The sequence below is a fragment of the Saccostrea echinata genome, unplaced genomic scaffold (genome assembly GCF_033153115.1).
Source record: "Saccostrea echinata isolate AGI-Se365-2 ecotype Australia unplaced genomic scaffold, CSIRO_AGI_Sech_v1 ptg000030l, whole genome shotgun sequence".
NCBI lineage: Eukaryota > Metazoa > Mollusca > Bivalvia > Ostreida > Ostreidae > Saccostrea > Saccostrea echinata.
In genome coordinates, this window is record NW_026889779.1 from 9,716,723 (window position 1) to 9,738,940 (window position 22,218).

At 35.3% G+C, this 22,218-nt stretch overlaps 1 protein-coding gene across 1 annotated transcript; it reads right to left on the bottom strand.

The window, feature by feature from the left end:
* Positions 1-12,206: 12,206 nt before the first annotated feature.
* On the bottom strand, positions 12,207-20,327 carry LOC133196307 (uncharacterized). Its single transcript, XM_061332216.1, has 12 exons — positions 20,142-20,327; positions 19,973-20,033; positions 19,677-19,724; positions 16,641-16,756; positions 15,681-16,456; positions 15,403-15,535; positions 15,283-15,305; positions 15,068-15,176; positions 13,857-13,949; positions 13,528-13,611; positions 13,144-13,257; positions 12,207-12,828 (listed from the first exon to the last, which is right to left on the bottom strand). Exons 1-12 carry the CDS (start codon positions 20,273-20,275, stop codon positions 12,666-12,668), a joined length of 1,854 nt encoding a protein of 617 aa, XP_061188200.1. The 5' UTR covers positions 20,276-20,327; the 3' UTR covers positions 12,207-12,665.
* Positions 20,328-22,218: the final 1,891 nt, after the last annotated feature.

Sequence of the window (22,218 nt, forward strand, 5' to 3'; positions counted from 1 at the left end):
ATTCTGAAGTTATATAGTTAAATTATTATTTACAGTTGATATGTAGTATACCCGAGACTTGATTCAGGCAGCTTATTGAGTTTAAGCCTTGTTCCATAAACAGGTGATTAATTGATAAGCATATGAAATATAATACTTTTATCATAGATAAATGTAATGTGAAATAGTTGCATTGAAATGTATATATTTATGGAGTAATATTGTATATGCATAATATTCATTATCAGAATTAATGTTTTTAATATATTTTTAATGCAGTCAAGGGAAATAACTTGTAAAGTACTTTAAACTTTAAGAAGATAGCAAGAGTTATCCTTCTTGTATTATATATATTCCCTTGCAAGTTTATTGTTGATTTTTTATCCTCAATATTGTTTATTCCTATTACAGGGCTTTAAACTATAACTACAACTATTATATTATCATTGAGTCCATCCATATCAACACTGAAGTATTTAATAATAAATGATGAACCCATAAGTGGTGTTATTCTTCACTAAAGGCCACTACTACATTTGGCGCCCAACGTTGGTTGTTGATGATGGACGATGCCTACACAAGATGAAGCTGATGAATGATGGTCTACATCTACCTTTCTCCTTGCGAGAGCTATAGTGAACAGTGTCAGTTTTGTGCTTGCTGACTTAATTTACCCTACATGCATTAGTGATCAACACTGTGAACTGTGACTTTATATTGTGACTTCTGTGTGCATTGACTCTGTGGTGATTCATTATTCCACCAGTGGTTGGTAAGACAATCTACCATACAACACTTGTTTACCTAACCAGTATATAGATAAGATTATTTATATCATCTGTTGTATATAAACATGTATTAGGAACAAGTATATTGAAAACAAAACATTTGTGCTCTGTCCTTATTGTACTGGTAACTGATATAGTTTCATATTGAAATTCTTTCAAAATTGCTCTTTTACTAACAACTTTGCACTGCACTGCATGCTTTATTATATTTGACAATTGTTGACTGGACTGAACAGATGTTGATAGAGCTGTGGTAGCTGTGGCAGATGTACATACTAGGTACAGGTAAGGTCCCACCCCATGCCCTTCTTAGTTACATGTACATGTACATATTATAAAGACACACATGTATATGATAGGTCATACATACACGCATGTACGTATGTTGATCAAGTGAAATATTGTAGGTGTTTGACAACAGTAAGGGTAGCTATAGATAACATGTCCGTCTGTCTGTCGTAGTTAATATTTGAAGTGAATATCAAAGTATACTGAATTTTTTGCATTGGGTACAGTAAAGATTGAGTATCTCCCTCACCTGCTCACTATATAGATAGTATATTTGAATAAGACTGCCATTATTTTATTATTTCATCTGCTCATTTTTCATTTTCATTTGATTCATTGTATTTAATTTTATTGTGTATATATATTCATTTTGTTGTCATTGCCTTTTGAACATTTTTCTATTGTTGTTTGTTTCTATTTTGTATACATAATGTAGACCAAATTACAGTGAACTAGAGTTATTGCCCTTTATTCAGAGTAATTTTGATATATTCATCAGTTACTTATTAAAGTTTCTTTAATTTTTTTTGACATCTCTTTTATTATTTTTTTTTTCTTTTTGAGTTACATAAATTGATTTTTCTTTCTATAAAATTACTTGAATTGAAATTATTTTATTTTGATTTTTTAAATTTAAATTTCATTGCTCTCAATTAGAATATTGTATTGATTGGTATTTAAACTAAGAGTGAATTCATTGGAAATTGATTAATTGGGATATGTGATTTATTTTGAAATTTTTGTTATGTAATTAAATTTTTTGGAAATTCCATTTATTTTTTATCTGTGACATTTATATTTATATTTTTTGTATAATTTGATAAAAATTTAAATTTTCAAAAGTTTCTCTGAAATTGCATTGTTTACATTGGTGATATTTATTTTTCTGTTCATTTGGCATATTATTCTACATTTCTATTTTTTTATTTTTTTTTCAAGCATATTTCATTTTGATTTTTTAAAAAATGTTAGTTTGACTTACTGGCAGGTATATTCAAAACAAACTTTCTATTATATTGTAGCATGTATATTGTATACGTAATGTGAATCAAAGTGACACAATCCATTTTGTGATGTGAAAAGTGAAATTTTGAAATAGTGAAATCAGTGAAATATATTGAATTCAATTCAAGTGATACATGTGAGTGAAATTTTGAAGTGAATCACTACATTGGAAATTCAAATTCATTCTAGGATTGTGTATTCTTGGAAAAATTCATCATGGCAGATATTACAGAAGAAGAAGCAAAGAACATTATCAGTTCTTTTAAAGCCTTGAAGTTGAAACCCAAGGCAGATACACCTCAGGATCTTCAAGCATGGCTACAAGGATTTGCTAGTGCTGAATCACCTACAGTACCTACAGTGAAAACTGAAATTCAGACTGACGTTATAAAGCACTACACAGGATTTCCCAAAATTTCAACATTCTCTGGTTCATCGAAATGTGAAACATCCTATGAACTATGGCGTTACGAAATCCAGTGCCTTGCTAAAGAGAAAGTATACAGAGAAGACCAAATCCTACAAGCAATTAGAAGATCAGTGAAGGGAGAAGCTGCTAATGTGATCATGAGACTGGGTCCTAGTGCAACCATTGACACTATTATACTCAAGATGAACTCTATTTATGATACCATTGAAAGCAGCCAAAAAATACTAGGAAAATTCTACAGTGCAGAACAAGAACCTAATGAGACTGTATCAGAGTGGGGTTGTCGGCTTGAAAACATCATCAATAAAGCAGTCCTCCGAGAAGAAGTAGAAGCAGAAAAAGTGGACGACATGTTGTGTCATGCTTTCTGGGAAGGACTTCGACCTGATTTGAAGGATGCATCAGGATACATACATGACAAATTTTTATCCTTTGATGAACTGAGATCAGAACTGAGAGCTATTGAAGAGGATCATGATCATCGGAAAAAGGCACAAGTTAAAGCAAGTAAGGATTCAAATGTGATGAGTGCAATACATACAGACAAGCCCATATCTGAAATGGATGAAGTCAAAGGAATGTTACAGAAGCTGACAGCTGAGGTACAGCAACTGAAGGATGAGAGATACAGCAGACCACAACAATTCATTAGGAAAGATAACTTCAGTGGAGATAAAGAAAATCCATATTATGGACAGTCTGCGCCACATCAACTTCAGTTTAGACCACAAGGACGAGGAACATACAGGGGTCAAGGTTCAAATAGAGGTCAAGGATCATACAGAGGTCAAAGAGGAGTTTATAACACACAGCGACTCCAAGGAAATAAACCTAACCCAGTTGGACCAAATGGTTTGCCCATATGTTTTCGATGTGGTCAAGAAGGACATATCCAATTTGGATGCAGGATAAAGACAGACCATATGAAACAACCTTTAAACTCACCATGGCCGGCGTTGAGAGGCAAACACTAGGCCAGGAACATGGAACACAGAGCCTCAGAAATCATCCAGAAACAATACCGGGACTGATGGGAGAACAAAGTTTAATACACATTAATATCAATGGTGTGGAAACAACTGCCTTATTGGATACTGGTGCCACAGTGTGTACCATCAACACAGATTTTTATGAGACTTACTTGCGTGATCTACAAATATTACCTCTAGATGATATACTTAAGATCAGATGTGCTGATGGTGGAGTTATGCCATATCTAGGATATGTGAAAGTTAACATCAAAACAACAGATATAGATGCGACAACTGACCATGAATGTTTGATGTTGGTGGTTCCAACAACAGAATATAGTCAGAAAGTTCCTGCGATAATAGGCACAAATTTTATTCAAAGTATGATGGCATCTGTACAGGAACAAAGAGGAAACAGATTTTTACAGCAAACCAGAATGACAACACCCTGGTATTTAGCATTCCGATGTATAGCCATTAGGGAAAAAGAACTAAATCGCAACAGACATAGACTGGGTGTAGTAAAATCAGCTGAAGAACACAGTATCATCATTCCACCAAATAAGGAAGTTATAATATCTGGATACATAGATCATCAAATACCATACCATCCTGTTTGTGCCATATTACAAGCAACTAATGGATCTGTGATACCAGATGACCTTGACATCACACCATCTTTAGTTCAATACAAATACCAAGATAGTAATCTAGTGGAAGTCAACATTAGTAATGTGACAACAAGAACTGTTAGGATTCCACCTAGAGGACTTTTATGTGAACTACAACCAGTGATGATCGAGGAAGTACAAGCCAGTGATGATGCACTCACCGAAGTATCCCCACCAGACAAAATAATGGACTCACTAAAAATCTCTAATAAATTCCTGTCCCATGATCAACTTCAAGAATCCTACAAAGTATTAAAGAACAACAAAGACATATTTTCAACAAGTGAAAGTGACATAGGCCATAGTATCAGAGTTCAGCATAAGATACATCTGAATGACGAGACACCGTTCAAACAGAAGCACAGACGTATTCCTCCATCAATGTTTCAAGAAGTTCGTAACCATTTACAACAGTTACTGACAGCTGGAATCATAAGACGGTCAGAATCACCATGGACCAGCAACGTAGTATTATGTAGAAAGAAGAACGGAGAGTTACGTATGTGTGTAGATTATAGACAACTTAACTCCAGAACTGTAAGAGATGCCTATGCACTACCCAGAATTGAAGAAATATTGGATTCATTAGGAGGCAATACATATTTTTCAGTCCTAGACATGAAGAGTGGATACCATCAAGTTGAGGTTAAAGAAGATCATAAGCAGAGAACAGCGTTTACCGTGGGACCACTTGGATTTTTTGAATACAATAGGATGCCGTTTGGATTGGCCAACGCCCCAGCGACATACCAAAGATTAATGGAGGATTGTCTAGGCAACTTACATCTTAGCATTTGTTACATCTATTTGGATGATTTAATTATATTTTCAAGAACATTTGAAGAACACATAGAGAGATTAGAGAAGGTATTTCAGTGCATCAGGGAAAACAACTTAAAACTTTCACCGAAGAAGTGTGCTTTTTTCATGGACAGAGTGAAATATGTTGGACATGTGGTTTCAAAAGAAGGGATAGAACCAGATCCAGATAAGATAGATAAAGTCCTGAACTGGCCCAGACCAACTAAGCCAGATGAAGTTAGACAGTTCATTGGATTTATAGGCTACTACCGCCGCTTCATCAAGGATTTCACAAAGATAGCAAAGCCACTTAACGAATTGATGCCACCAACATCACAAAAGAGTAGAAAGAATTCTAAAGCACCACCTTCCTGGAAATGGGGTACAGAACAAGAGAAGGCATTCCAGCAACTTAAAACCCATTTATCATCACCACCTATATTAGGATACCCTGACTATGAAAAACCTTTTGAACTTCATACAGACGCCTCTCTTTCAGGATTAGGAGCAGTCCTATATCAGGAACAAGAAGGCCAAAAGCGAGTTATTGCCTATGCAAGCAGAGGTCTCAGTAAGTCAGAAAAGAATTATCCTGTCCATAAGCTGGAATTTCTTGCCTTGAAGTGGAGTATTTGTGACAAGTTTAAAGAATATCTCTATGGACAAACTTTCAGAGTCTACACTGATAACAACCCTCTTACGTACGTTTTATCTACAGCACATTTAGATGCCACTAGTCAGCGATGGGTTGCCAGCTTAGCATCATACAACTTTGACATCATCTACCGCCCTGGAAAGTCAAATAGAGATGCAGATGCATTAAGCCGTTTACCTGGACTCCCTAGCAATGAAGAAGCATGCATCACCAGTGATTCAATACAGTCTATTTGCAATGCTATTGAAGTGTCTCCATATGCCGAATGTTTTACAATGTCAAGTGATGCTGTGATTGACCAACCATTACCCCAAGTAGATAAACACTTTGATGTCATGACTGCTCAGTACAAGGATCCCATTTTGAGTTATTGGATTCCTTTCATTAGAAGCAACACTAAACCATCAAGGAATGAGATACCATTTAATCCAGACCATATGACCATCTACAGGAACTTTGATAAACTTCGAATCATCAATGAGACTATCTACAGAGAAGTTTTTTTAGACAACATCAGGAAATATCAACTGCTTTTACCATCAAAGTGCATACAAACAGTTATGAGGTCACTTCATGATGAGATGGGTCATCCTGGCAGAGACAAGACTGTATCATTAGTCCAGGATAGATTCTTTTGGCCCAGAATGACTGCTGATATTGAGGATTATATTCAAAAATGCAGTAGATGTGTCTTCAGAAAATCACCAGACAATCAAAGAGCACCTCTTATAAATATAACTACATTTCAACCAATGGAACTAGTATGTCTGGATTTCTTGACTTTGGAAACATCAAAAGGTGGATATGAAAATGTACTAGTTATAACTGACCATTTCACCAGATACGCTCAAGCCTACCCAACGAAAAACCAAACAGCCAAAACAACAGCTCAGATTCTTTTCAACAACTTCATTCTACATTATGGTATTCCCAAGAAAATCCACACAGACCAAGGAGCAAATTTCGAGAGTAACTTAATCAAAGAACTTTGTGAACTTATCGGCATTACCAAATCACGCACAACTCCTTACCATCCTATGGGAAATGGGCTATGCGAGAGGTTCAATCGCACTCTCCTTAAGATGTTGGGAACATTAAGACCAGATCAGAAACATGATTGGAAACAACACATAGGTCCCATAGTACATGCTTATAATTGTATGAAACAGTCTTCAACAGGACATTCACCTTTCTTTTTGATGTATGGAAGAGAGCCTAGGTTACCGATAGATTTGGTATTTAGAACCAATCCATACGAAGACCGTGAAAGTATGCCCCAGTACATCAAGAAGTTGCGAGATAAACTAGACACATCCTATAAACTGGCTCAGCAGTATCTGAAAGATTCCCAAGGAAAACAGAAGACGTATTATGATAGGAAAATTCGAGGAGCTATTCTTTCCAAAGGAGACAGAACATTAGTGAAGATAGTAGCATACGATGGCAGACATAAAATAGCTGATAAATGGGAAAGTGAGCCATACATAGTATTATCTCAACCAAACCCAGATATTCCTGTATACAGAGTCCAGAAGGAAGATGGTACAGGGAAGATACGAACACTACATAGAAATCTTCTGCTACCAATATCTTTCATCCCAGAGGACAGAGTCAACATTGCACCAAAACCAAAGCCAAGGAGAAGGAAGTCAGTAGCTAAAGTAGCTCAAGAGCCAGTACTTACCACAACTGAGCCTGATGTCGAGAATTCTGATTCAGACAGTGAACATGATGTAGGAATACCCCACATCATCATAAGCACAAGAAGAGTTAATGGGGAGATGAACCCTGGCACTGATGCTGATGATGTCCATGCATCTACCCAGGAACCACAGAAAACTGACCCAACTCCATCTGTATCACAGACAGATGAAGATGCATCAACAGAGGAAAAACAGCCGGCTGGTCAGGAAGATATCCAGGATCTGGATGAAACACATGAGAGTCCTGATAGTGAAAGTGATGAAGATACCCGGGTCAAGACGCCAGTGCCCCAGACAAGAAGATCAGCAAGATTAAAAGCAAAGCCAAAGTGGATGACATCAGGGGATTTTGTCGTGAACCAACACTCAACAGAGAGTCAACCCGATTGGAGGTTAAAGGCAGAGTATTTAATGAATACTTCTAACAATTCTATTTTTAAAGGTCATGAACATAAAATTGTAGATAGTATTTTAAAGCTTTTAGTTGATACATAAGTCAAATACAAATAGGACTGTATACTTTGACAAGTATTTTTATGACAATTTGCTGAATTCAAATATTTTTATGACAATTTTTTGAATGATGGGACATCATTCTCGAGCAGGGGGAGAGTGTAATAGGGTGATATTTTCAATATATTTATGATTAATAAATGATACTAAAGGTATATTGTGTGTCTTGTTGTTTTATGATTATTTCACTTGATCATCATCTACATCATCATCATTTTGTATATATTTAGTTGAAACACAATTGGATACACATTCCTGTATTGCCCTATTCTCCCTTGGTTCTTTTATTGTGCTATTCATTGATCATTAGTTGACTTCTTCAATTAATGACTTTTTGGTATTTAATGCCTATGGCTATTTTACCTATGTGGTCATTTTCAGACATGTGATACATGTCATGTGGTTTGAAGAACCAATAGATTTACTATATATATTTTCCCGCTTTTGGTGAACTGCCTTTGTTCATTAGAAAGTTAGATTCCTTAGAGGAAAGTTCTTATATAATTATGTAGTGACTGTATCTATGTGAAGTCTGCCATATTTGAATTATCCTGACTGACCTGAAAGATGTACTGACAGATAGTAAGTGCACTCTATATTTTATTATCTTGATTAATATCTGATTTAATATTTTCTGTAAATTATCTAATTTATGCATTTTCTATCTTTCATGAGTAAATTCAATTGATTTGATTATCAAGTTTATTTCTTTTACTTTTATCATTCGACCTTAGTAATTTATAAATATCAGTTATCAATTTCATTGATGGGATCTAAATATTGATTCTGAAGTTATATAGTTAAATTATTATTTACAGTTGATATGTAGTATACCCGAGACTTGATTCAGGCAGCTTATTGAGTTTAAGCCTTGTTCCATAAACAGGTGATTAATTGATAAGCATATGAAATATAATACTTTTATCATAGATAAATGTAATGTGAAATAGTTGCATTGAAATGTATATATTTATGGAGTAATATTGTATATGCATAATATTCATTATCAGAATTAATGTTTTTAATATATTTTTAATGCAGTCAAGGGAAATAACTTGTAAAGTACTTTAAACTTTAAGAAGATAGCAAGAGTTATCCTTCTTGTATTATATATATTCCCTTGCAAGTTTATTGTTGATTTTTTATCCTCAATATTGTTTATTCCTATTACAGGGCTTTAAACTATAACTACAACTATTATATTATCATTGAGTCCATCCATATCAACACTGAAGTATTTAATAATAAATGATGAACCCATAAGTGGTGTTATTCTTCACTAAAGGCCACTACTACAGTAAGTTGATGGAACTTATTTCTGATCCTTTTGATTGTCAATAAAATACAGTGTATGTTCAAAACAAATATCGTGACGATTTGTAGCTAGGCCTATGAGGATCTAGAGACTGCTGCTTGGACTCTAGAAAGCTTTATGAATCACATGATCCACGAAGGGTATATAAATTCGTGCAGCTCGGAAGATACGATCGCTTAACGCAAAACGATGGAATGTCTCGACGAAATTGTCAGTGAAAAGGGTGAACTACCCATTTGTCTTGCGGGTCTTGCCACATATACATGTAGATATGCAGTGCTATAATATGATGACGTGCACAAACAAGCTTGCTACAGGACTAAGCATTTGGAGCAAGATTAGAAGAAAGCATCAAGACCAATAAGAGGTCGGTCATTTAGAGGTTTGGTACTCATGTCGTCGACCTTTTAAAGATTTTAAATTTTTCTTGTTTGCAATCAGTGACACACTGTGAGTCACTTGAAGCAGTGGAGAAACATTAGAGGGTGTAAATTGACCATATAATAACATAGATTTAATGGAGGACACTCGTTCACTCTCCTACCATTATCTCACAGAAGACGACCCTGTGTTCACCGAATGATCAGTTTTTATTACACATGATGTTAAAGCAAAACAATTAATCACAAACCAACATAAATTGTTGTCTATAATAATTATATCGTCCAATTCAAAACAATGACAATCAGCTTCATCATGCATATATATCTTTATATTAAACATAATTTTGTATGGCAAGTTTTTAGCTCACCTCGACGAAGTCGAGATGAGCTTATGCTATACCCCCGGCGTCGGCGTCGGCGTCGGTGTCGGCGTCGGCGTTAGCGTCGGCGTCCCAGGTTAAAGTTTTAGGAGCAAGTCCCATTCCCAAGTAACTATAAGCCCTACCTGGACCAAACTTGCATGGATGATGCATCTAGGGATGGACACTACCAAACTTGCTTCGGATGCTGGATCTGACCTAGATTTTCCAGATGAGTGACCAGGTTAAAGTTTTAGGAGCAGGTCCATTCCTAAGTAACTATAAGCCCTACCTGGATTAAAATTGCATGGATGATGCATCTAGGGATGGACACTACCACACTTGCTTCGGATGCTGGATCTGACCTAGATTTTCCGGATGAGTGACCAGGTTAAAGTTTTAGGAGCAGGTCCATTCCCAAGTAACTATAAGCCCTACCTGGACCAAACTTGCATGGATGATGCATCTAGGGATGGACACTACCACACATGCTTCGGATGCTGGATCTGACCTAGATTTTCCAGATGAGTGACCAGGTTAAAGTTTTAGGAGCAGGTCCATTCCCAAGTAACTATAAGCCCTACCTGGACCAAACTTGCATGGATGATGCATGTAGGGATGGACACTACTACACTTGCTTGGATGCTGGATCTGACCTAGATTTTCCAGATGAGTGACCAGGTTAAAGTTTTAGGAGCAGGTCCATTCCCAAGTAACTATAAGCCCTACCTGGACCAAACTTGCATGGATGATGCATCTAGGGATGGACACTACCAAACTTGCTTCGGATGCTGGATCAGACCTAGATTTTCCAGATGAGTGACCAAGTTAAAGTTTTAGGAGCAGGTCCATTCCTAAGTAACTATAAGCCCTACCTGGATTAAAATTGCATGGATGATGCATCTAGGGATGGACACTACCACACTTGCTTCGGATGCTGGATCTGACCTAGATTTTCCGGATGAGTGACCAGGTTAAAGTTTTAGGAGCAGGTCCATTCCCAAGTAACTATAAGCCCTACCTGGACCAAACTTGCATGGATGATGCATCTAGGGATGGACACTACCACACATGCTTCCGATGCTGGATCTGACCTAGATTTTCCAGATGAGTGACCAGGTTAAAGTTTTAGGAGCAGGTCCATTCCCAAGTAACTATAAGCCCTACCTGGATTAAAATTGCATGGATGATGCATCTAGGGATGGACACTACTACACTTGCTTGGATGCTGGATCTGACCTAGATTTTCCAGATGAATGACCAGGTTAAAGTTTTAGGAGCAGGTCCATTCCCAAGTAACTATAAGCCCTACCTGGACCAAACTTGCATGGATGATGCATCTAGGGATGGACACGACCAAACTTGCTTCGGATGCTGGATCAGACCTAGATTTTCCAGATGAGTGACCAAATTAAAGTTTTAGGAGCAGGTCCATTCCTAAGTAACTATAAGCCGTAACTTGATCAAACTTGCATGGATGATGCATCTAGGGATGGACACTACCACACTTGCTTCGAATGCTGGATCTGACCTACATTTTCCACATGTGAGACCAGGTATAGATTTAGGAGTAGTCCCATTCCCAAGTAACTATAAGCCCTACCTCGACCAAACTTTCATGGATGATGCATCTAGGGATGTACACTAACCAACCTGCTTCGAATGCTGGATCTGACCTAGATTTTCCACATGAGTGAATTTTAGCCATATTTTAACCAAATTAGCATGGATGTTGTATCTAGGGATGGACACTTCCAGACTTGCTTTGGATTCTGAATCTGACGTACATTTTCCAGATGAGTGACCAGGGTAATTTTTTTTGAGTAGCTATATAATATTATGGCCTTTTATGATTAAACTTGCATAGATGGTGCATCTAAGGATGAAAACTTCCAGACTTGCTTTGGATGTTGGAACTGACCAAAATTTTCTTGATTACTAAACAGGTCAAAAGTTTTTTGAGCAGGTCTATAATTAAATCAAACTTGCATGGATATTGATCTTGGGATGTACCCTAACTAGATAAAAAATATGATGTGAAATTTGCTTTACATGTAGATAACATTCGTCGAGGTGAGCTTCGTAATCTTTGATTACCTATGTTTAAAGTATAAATTCTAAAACAACAATTCTAGAACATAACAAAAATTTCCACTTTGCATCCAACATGGCTGATAATATTTTTTAAAAAAATGATGCAATATGTCTTACAGATTCAATACATCATTAAGTGATTAAAAAGCTGAATAGTGAGGTTGGTACCCTACATGTACATATACGTATACAAACATGTAAATTTATTAAGGTTTTTAAATTATCAGATACAAAAACACTGTTGCTACGACACATTAATTGACATTCAACAAACAAAACTACTATAATAAGTGAGAAAAATGCAACATTATGTGAACAGTTTCTTTTTTTTTTTTTTTTTTTTTTTTGAAGTAGTTAAAAGAACTGTAAATGTTAAAAATCACAAGTAAGGAAATAAATTTTTACCATTTTTACAAGAAAGGATATCTTTAAGAAATTCCCTTAGATTTCAACTGCAATATAGAATTGCATATTGTGAAACGTGTTGGAAAATCTGTAAGAAATACACACCTAAGATATGCATCATGCATTCAAAAATGTTGATTTCTTATAGTACCTCTATTATAGGGCACTGTTTCATGTATAAGTTCATCTAGATTCTCAGATATCTGTTTATAATTCATATTTCTATGTCAATTAATTGAACGTCCAGTCAGATATGCTTTCACAGAACGCCAACAGCTCAGCAATTCCTCTCCAATTACCAGCCTTTACAAAGCAGTAACAAGCATTGAATGTCCATTCAGTACACTGATAGGACCCTGCACTAGATCAGGATTTGGGCCAACTGCAACAACCCTCATCCCAACATTGTGGGGATCTGGGCCTTGTCTGTGCTTCAGGTTGGGACCAGTAGCTTGAACAGAGTCCTTGCTAAAATACAATAATCCAATAAACTTTGACGCAGTTATTCAAGAACGATTTAAAAATTCAATATTTCAAGAGGATGAAGATCCCCAGAATCGAATAAGACTAATTTGAAGCGATACCTTCTAGCACTGCAAATTAAAAACAGAAAAATTACTATCTCATTGCATGTGCTTTGTAACAGAATATCACCATGGCTGTCACTGGATATTAAACATGAAAGAAGAAATGCAACAAATACCACGAAGGAACCTGGAACATTACTGTATTTTGCTACTCTATTAGTATTGGTTAGATTACTGGATAATATCACTATTTTACCTTAGGAGTGATTTATTGGGACCTTTGGGCAGGGCTGGGTTAGGCCCATGTGGCGCTGTGCGGTATGATGACTGTGGAATTATGTCAGAAGTAACAACTTTTGAAGTGAATTGACTGAAATAAAATTCAATGTATTTTTTTGGCTGAATAATCATCTAAAGAGTAGCAAATTTATGTATGTACATTAAACGTAAAGAATTAACAAAGAATGCAATCTGTTTATGCAATATCTATTAATGAAGTTACAAAAAATTTGAAATGATCAAATATGCTTAATAATTAAGACAATGGAATTTATAACATTCCACAGTACAAGTTTTTATAAATTATGACCTACCTGGAAGGACTGTCAGGTATTTATATATAGGCTAGTCCTATCTTTACCTGTTTGTCGATGATTTGTAAGGGAGAAAACAACATGTCATTCCTGGAAGTCTACTCATCAAGCTGGTAAAAGGAGACCCAACTCTGTAACGCAAAAGTCAGATACAGAATTTACTCCATTATACAGAGCCTAATACGGACAGAACCTAGTAATTCAGCATTTAAATGTCCATACTTAAAAAGGAAGAGGACTACGTTCTGACATTTACCGATAATGATTCAAGTTTATTGCACTAGTTATAAAGTGGGCACTTTGTAAATCTTTCTTTTACTCTACGTTTGATGGACACTGTTTTAATTTATTCAGGGATAGGACAAGTTTTACTCACTGAGATGTCACAAGTAAGGTTTTCAGAGATATCTTTTTTCCTGAAGAGCTGTTGTCATTTCTAACTGAATGTTGATTTTCCCCAGATTCATTGCTGAAGTTAAATTTGAAAACAGACATGAAATTACGGACAAACAATAGAAACACTTTAAAGAGATCCTAAGAGATGAACCAGAAAGACCCATAGAAGGTGAAGAAATTACAGAGTCGCATATAGCAGAGATGTAAAACCAGTGAAGCATCATAATATGGAGACATAAAAAAGGCTATAAAAATACTTAAAAAAAAAAAGAAAAAAACAAGACACCAGGAATACACTCTATCACACCAGAACTAATGAAAGCAGATATATAGGGGTTACAACAGGAAAGGTGAAAAGTCTTCTTGATAAGATGCGGAATAAGGAGAAAATACCTGAAACATGGAAGAAGGGATTCGTCATAAAGTTACCAAAGAAAGGGATTCTGAAAAAATGTAAGAACTGGAGAGGGATCACGTTACTCCCTACAGAAAGCAAATTCCTGGGAAGAATCATAATTGATTGGATCAGAAAAAGAACTGATTCACAGCAAGGAAAGAGCAAGCTGGCTTTCGAAGGGAAGTACAACTAAACAGATCAAATTATGAAGACATGGAATTCCAGGAAAAGTTGATCAGCGTCATTTAAGTGTTTTATAGAGATTTCAAATGTTCTGTGATAGATGGTGGAGAGATATAGGAATGGTTATATGTGAAAACAGGAGTGAAGCAAGGCTGTAACGTGTCTGTTTTTATTTTTTGATAGCATATTGGACTGGTTAATGAGGAGGTCAGTGAAGAACTGAGAGACCGAGATAAGATTGGATTTTAATAACAATTGAATGATTTAGATTTAGATGTCTTATTATCTTATTATCATTAACTACTCACACAAAGGAATACAATAAATATGGTAGAAGAAACAGAAAGAAGAGGACTTAAAGTTATCGTCGGGAAAACAAAATGAAAAAACGCACAGTAGAAAAAAATAAGGGCAGATGCCTGAAGGCAGTCAGGGAATGCAGCAAGAACAATAGCAACCAGTAGAAGTGAGTATAGACGCTCTGTGGAGGTCTTATGTGCCACCAGGGACGAGGAGGATAGGTAACAGGCAGGCAATAGTAACAATCTAAAAATAGTATTCGATTTGAATATACCCAGACACCTTGTAAATTGTTACTTTTCATTGAGTACCTTTGCTGATCAGAAAGATAGTTATCAGGCTGGTCTGTAATGGTTGTTGTTTTGGAAACATCAGGGGTGGGCGATGTTATGTCAGATTTGGTTCTTTTCTTATAATCATCTGTGAAGAGAAAATTTCTTTCATTTGTTTTGGAAGAATGATTCAATGAAGTTGTCTGTGCTTATATAGTTGGAAAATGTATAGCAACGTAATGCTAGTATCTCACCATTACTACTTCTCTGCTCTTCCCTACAATGAAATAAATGTGGTAATAAGGTAATAATTCTTTAACCTTCTGAAGGAGATATTCTTTGAAATATCTTACTTCTGTATATTATTTACATACTCTCTTTTCACCCTCCCCTCCCATTTCTCCAGTGTAACACGTGTAGCAGACACATTAAAATTGGTAGAACTCAGAGCCAGCTCCACAACTTCAGGCTCACATTCTGGAAACTGACCCAGTAGCCTCTGTTTCACTGTAATTCAAAGTCAGAATCTTTTTAGTTCAACTTAATTACAATCACTTTGTCGATATACTGTATTACTGTTTAAAATAATAGCAGTGTTTTCTTCATAATCTTACATGTACTACTCTCAATACATGATAAAGAAAAATCTTACGTCTCTCCTGCTCAGCAGTTGATACTTCTTGGTCTCTGAATTGGGAACTATGATTTCTAGGACCTGAAGGTGACACTGCAGATTGATTGCCTTCAGTTACTGTAGATGTTTGGTCTATTGAAGAGTGTTTGCTTGGGGACTTTGGGGAAAGTGAATGAGAAAAAGTGGTTATGGTAGGGTCTTTGTTGGACCTGTGTTCTTCTGCTTGAATATGCTTTTGAATTGTTTGATAAGAATCATGGCTAATTTTCCTTGAAGATGCCATTTCTGTAGCAGATACATACTTCTGCTGATTTGTTGTTGTAGCAGCAACTTGGTAAGAATGCCGCCTTGGCTGTAGATCTGGGTGCTCATCCTGTTGTAATGCCTCCGGTTGCTTGTTTGGCGTTAATTTTCTGTTAGAGTGGTTTGGAGAAATTATGTGTTTTTCTTGATTAAAAGACATTGAAGTCCTCTGATAATTTTGAGATGGATTCTGCAATGGATCATCGAACTGTTGGTTGGGAGAAAGTGATCGTCTTTGAATAGGAGAAAGTGAACGTCTTTGAATAGGAGAAAGTGAACGTCTTTGGTTGGGAGAGGCTGAAAAGCTTTGTTGATAATGTCCATCCTGATGGTTTTGAGGTGACGTATGCTGCTGTATGCGGGGATTCAACATTTGTTCTCCCTGTGGAGTCCCTCCTCCAGAAGTTTGTTTAGCAGTTTCAGAAGTATTTGTTTCTTTGAATCCCATGGACATCAGAGTCAATTTGGCTCTTGTGTGGTTGTTCTGACAGCTGTATATTACACATAACACAAAGGTAGATTAGATCAAAGATTTCTTAAGCTGCCAACAGTTCTAGCAGCAGTTAACATTTTATCAATAGGGCTTAAAAAATAATTTAGAAACAGAATATGACATTTTCACTTTGTCCTTTTTATTACGTCATTTGTTATGACTGATATTATGTATGTATATACCTTTTTATGACTGCCCTGACCACTTCCTGATTGGCCTGTGGGAATGCTTTAAGCAGAGCGTTGACTGAGGCCTCGAACTTGGCATTTGATTGGTCAGTGACAGTTTGGTGGACGACCTGTAACATAGGACACCAGGCATGAACTAGTATATCATATGTGCTTTTCTGAATATTTCATGAAAAATATCATTTTTAATTTTGCTATTAAGAAAGCAGAGTTTTCGTAAATTTCATGAATGTATTTTACCTTTTATAGATGGTGTCCTACAAGGGAAAAAACTGCAAAAACGAATAAGCAACAAAAATAGTACATGCAGTACTGTATAGGGGGAAAATAACTCGCGGTGTAAATATTCGCTATATTCACGGTGTTGATAAATCCGTGAATTCAAGAAACAGTGAATAAGCTTTCATTAAACTTTTTTTTTTTTTTGGAAAATATGAGTAAAGACTATGATAGGTATATTTACGTACAGTTAGTCATTCAGTAATTACGAGTGGTACTTGCCATTTAATTCTTTTAATTATTACGCTTTACTTAACTTTAATCAGCAGATAATGACCTGTATTCATTGTTGAAAAACTGTTTTAATAGCTTCATGTTGATCAAAGCACGTGGGTCGTGGGTGTTGATTACTGATTATCCGTGCGTAACTAACATTACCACGCGTTTTGTTTTTTCCCAACATTTTGGTTTAAAAACATATTTATTCAGATAACTCTTGGACTTACTGTAGATATGGAAGGATATCACTTTGTCGACGTACATTAACACAATTATTATCATCGAGTGGTTTTCGTTGCGATATGTCATTAATTCGGAACGCAAATCTTCGAGTGTACATGCACTCATCGTAATAGCATAGAGGAAAGTCCTTCGACGTTTATAGTCAAAGATGTTTAAAGGCACATGTTTTGTTTTATTGTACATTAATTACCAAATCTAACCACTATTTAAACCTCCCCGAGTATTGTTTATGAATTAAATACATAACGATGACGAATGTCGTTCTACAGCCAAGGGAGGTAACATATTTTACACCAATTCCGCGAAATCATCAAACCGCGATCATGTCAGAGGAGAGAAAAACGTGAAAATTACAACCCGTGAAATTAATTCCCTATACAGTATATAAAATGTAATAAAAAGTAACGCAATTTCGACTTGATAAAAACTATCAAATGATATGTTCATACCTATAGAACGTGAATGCTCTGCCATGAGCGACATTACTACGGCAAAATCAAGAAAATTGTGGAAAAGCAGTAAGAAAGGCCAAAGCTAAAAATGTGTGCATGACTGAGATACTCGTTCCAATATATTTGTATAAACATTTAGTAATTCAATAAATTTATCCAAAATCAAGAAAATATCTAATACAATATTAGTAAATGAAATATATGGAGATAACGAACAGTATTCAAGCTCAAAAGTCCATTAACAATACAAATTTTGGAGCAGAGCAAACACGGACCTATAAAACATCAGAGGTGGGATCAGGTGCCATGGAGGAGTGAGCATCCCCTGCTGACTGGTCACACCCGCCGTGTGCTCCATGTCATGATCAGGAAATAACGGAAAAATCCGTCGACAATTCAGTGTGTAAATAATGGCCTAGCAATTAGTTTGATTGATTGTATGTTGTTTAACGTCCCATTCGAGAATTTTTCACTCATATAGAGACGTCACCATATACCGGTGAAGGGCTTCAAATTTTGACCTTTACTCGGCACTCAGGGCCATTGAGCAGTGAGGGATCTTTATCGTGCCAACGCCTACCGTGACACGGGGCCTCGGTTTTTAAGGTCTCATCCGAAGGACCCGCAACTTTCACTTCAAAGTGCCGAGCGCATGGCGAAGGAACAGTTGCTACCCATTTTTTATCGACTTAGGTCAGTCGCGGCCGAGATTCGAACTCACGACCTCCCGATCACGGAGGCAATTAGTTTGAAAAACGTCAGTCAGCATTTGACTTAATGATAAATTGTATTTGCTAACAGAGTCATTGTATCGACTGTAGAACTTACGAAATGACGACTTTTGACGAGACTGCTGATATTCTTATTTCATCAACTTGTTTTGTCAATAACTTACCTCGTATTAGAAATTGTTCATACGTAGAGCGTGCTCTTGCGTATCGGAACAACTGAGAGATATAAACCCCGTATGCAAGTGATAAGGGTATATCACGATGACATAATTTTTACACAGTAAAAAAACAAATCTGACAAAAATTAAAATATAATATTCTCAATAAGATATTTACGTACACGAAAGAATCTTTGAAAGTTATTAAGAATATCAGCTAAATGCAAAGTCAAGAACATCTTCATTTTTCCTTAAATAGTTTTTAAAAATACTATCAACATGGCGAAAACGTGTAAATGAGTTATATTTGTACTTTTTTGTCCCTGAAGTTTGTGGGTGGCAGTGGGAAGGGGACAAATGCAGAAGCATATGAGACTAACAGCCCTAACAAAAAATTTAACTATATTATACTTTAGTACATACAATAATGCTTTGATACTTTAATTTGATACTTTACAATTATAGTAAAAAAAAGTAGTTTTTTGTTTTGATATTTATTTTATTGACAATATATGTCAACTGGATTGGATACAAGTTAGTTCTAAAAACTTAATAGTCCTATCCTGATACTTTAAAAAAACACTTTAATAGTAAAAACTTTAACTTTGATTTACTAAAGTAACAACTTCAATACTAGTACTTTGATTTAGTATGGTAAGCTAGAGTCAAATAAACTAAAGTCATTATGTAGTATGTTTTTGTTAGGGAGAAAAATGGATGATTGACATGGCCAACAATTTAAGTCTCTTCTCCGTACATGGCAAGGCATAGAAATGAAAGAAATGCATGAAATAAAATCCTTGTATTCAAATAAATATCAGAGACTGCACATCATGGCAAGATAAAAAATAAAATCATGCAAATCTTACAATAATTATTTTTGAACCGCTCTATAAGATGGAATTACATGCTATAGAACGACATAACTGATTCACCACAACTCCTTACCTCTGCTGGTTGTTGGGTGCCATGGTACCGATTGTTATATTGTTTTCTCTGCAAATACGACGTACTTATATGTTAAATTCCATTTGAGACTTGTTTTAGCTTTTTAATCATTTGTACAAAGTCATTTAAAGAAATGCTGCTCTGACAATGCTTATAGGAAAGTTACTTAATAATTATTTACATGAAATGGTAAAAACATTGACAGAAACCTCTGTCATCTATAATCTGCTATTATGATATGAATTAACTAATTAAACTGTTGTCTGTTCTTTTATGGTCTTAACTCTCAATATTACCTGAGGATTCAATCTTGGATCAACCCATGTTGTTTGTCGTGTATTATGATCAATGAAAAAGCTGTAAAGCAACAAGAAATTTTATCATGACTAGAGGAAATTCGAGTGATAAAGATAGACGGTCAGAATTTTTAGTGTTAAACTTGTAAGTCTACTACAAAGAACTTACTATGCATTTCGATTTGGGTCCCATCTGGCTTCCCAGCCCTGCGGAAGAGGTTCACGATCAACCATTATCTGAGCTATATTAGATAAACTTTTTTTCCATTTCTGGTCTCTCTGAGTCACTCGATCGATTTCCATTCCACTTTGCACAAGTATAGCAAATGAGACAGAGATTCATGGACCTTAGAATTAGCATATACTTTATGTTGAATATTGCAATATGTTCTTGAATGCTTTCATTTGCATAGGGTTGCATGTGTACTTTCATGCCTAAATTTGCACATTTTTCATTCTCTGTACAAATGAAAGCATTCAAGAACATATTGCAATATTCCGTGAGCGTTCTTTATTTTGCTTCTTTTAAAATCAGAATAATGTAATTGTTTTATAAGTTACCAATCAATAAAACTATCTGGAGTTGATAACTGAGTTATGAAAATGTACAGTAATTTAAGACTGAACTTTTTTGCTGACAGGATAAACACCTTTTCATATGAATCATTTTCTCACGAAAAGTATGAGCATGCTAATGAGGAAAGGATTAAATGGAATGTGTCAATTCATGAAACCAGACTGTACGTCATTACCTGAACTGACATATTGAAGATAAGTACATTTCACTGTCGTCACAAAAATTACCTCAACAGTCCCCTGAAGACCATGTTTTATTTATGCAACCAACTGTTTTGCTTAAGAAATTAATGTAAATCTGACGTTTCATAAGGTCACTCTTGTCAGAGGATCATGGTATAGTTTTCTATTCCCCAATTTTTAATGTTAAGTAACACACATTTAAACGTTCCATTTAGATTCTATTTGGCATTTTCTTGAAACAATTTAACGGTATTTTGCACAAGCCAATCATTTTCTTTATTCTAGGAACAAATTTTACTGTATATTGCTGAGGGTTTTTTCTAACTATTATACTGCATCACATAGGGTTTTTCTAATTTATGACAAGTTTCTCATTATAGCTAGTATAAACATTAGTCATTAAATCCATGAAGGTTCCCGAGTTGGTTTTTTCCCTCTTGCAATCTTTTTGGTCCTTTAGAATTTTTTTCAAATTATAAAAGTTTGCTTTTTTTAAATAGATATATTAAGCATAAAAATATTACATGTTATTTATTTATTTATAAAAATGTTACTCAACGTATTCTTTGACTTTCAATCAAGATTTCATAAAAATAAATATATTATTACATTTTTTATCATTATATCAATATTGAAAATGTTGCTCCCCGTCCTTAGTCATTCCAAGGGATCAATAACCAATGAGGTCCCAGACAATACAGGAACCATTGTGGAATCCCCCGTGGTTGTTGTTTTTCTATACTGCCTTAGCTGATGATTGTAAACATTAATCTATTTCCTCGTTAACTGACACAACGTTTGTATCTTGAATTTATACCTTTGTTTAATTTACATAGAATATGAAAAGCGAAGAATTCTATTATCTATGAAAGTCCCCTGGCTGGTAAATGTTAGTAATCCTTGCATAAAGAAGGCTTAATTCGTTCTCTATGTAAATAATCACATATGGATATTGTAGCAATAAAATATCTTTCGTTATGATTTCAGATCGTGTGATAAAAACCGATATTTTGATTGACGATTACCGACTGTCCAAAAAAATCATTTAATTATTTCATTTATCTTATATGTTGCAGAAAAGTATAGTTAACACTAGATCATTTAAAGGCAACAGAGATGACGATTTGTCAATTTCTCCTTCTTCACTTGAAACTAAGTAATGAGCGTATATACTCTGCTGTAGATGAATTATTTTATTATTGTAATTAATTTCCATATGTAAGTAAATCGTGATTAGAAGCATTCAATAACACCTTAAAAATGATTAAGTTAAAACGTGACATAACCAAGCATAAATATGTGACATTGCATAAGTTGTTGAAGCAGGACTCGATTTTATAATAATATTCATATCCAAACATGTGTATATTTTTCGAAAACAATGCAGCGAAAATATCCTTTACCTTGATTTGTAATATGAGAAAATAAAACGTTGGAAATTATATTCTATTAATAAAACTGGAAATTTGAGTTATGACATTTAAATG

What these genes read in the sequence shown, in the direction of transcription:
- LOC133196307 (XM_061332216.1), bottom strand. Translation starts at nt 20,275, where the DNA reads ATGGAAATCGATCGAGTGACTCAGAGAGACCAGAAATGGAAAAAAAGT. An exon ending in TATCTTTCTGATCAGCAAAG is followed by an intron (nt 13,950 to 15,067) that starts GTACTCAATGAA and finishes ATTTAACTTCAG; the next exon opens with CAATGAATCTGGGGAAAATC. An exon ending in TACAAATCATCGACAAACAG is followed by an intron (nt 13,258 to 13,527) that starts GTAAAGATAGGA and finishes ATTTTATTTCAG; the next exon opens with TCAATTCACTTCAAAAGTTG.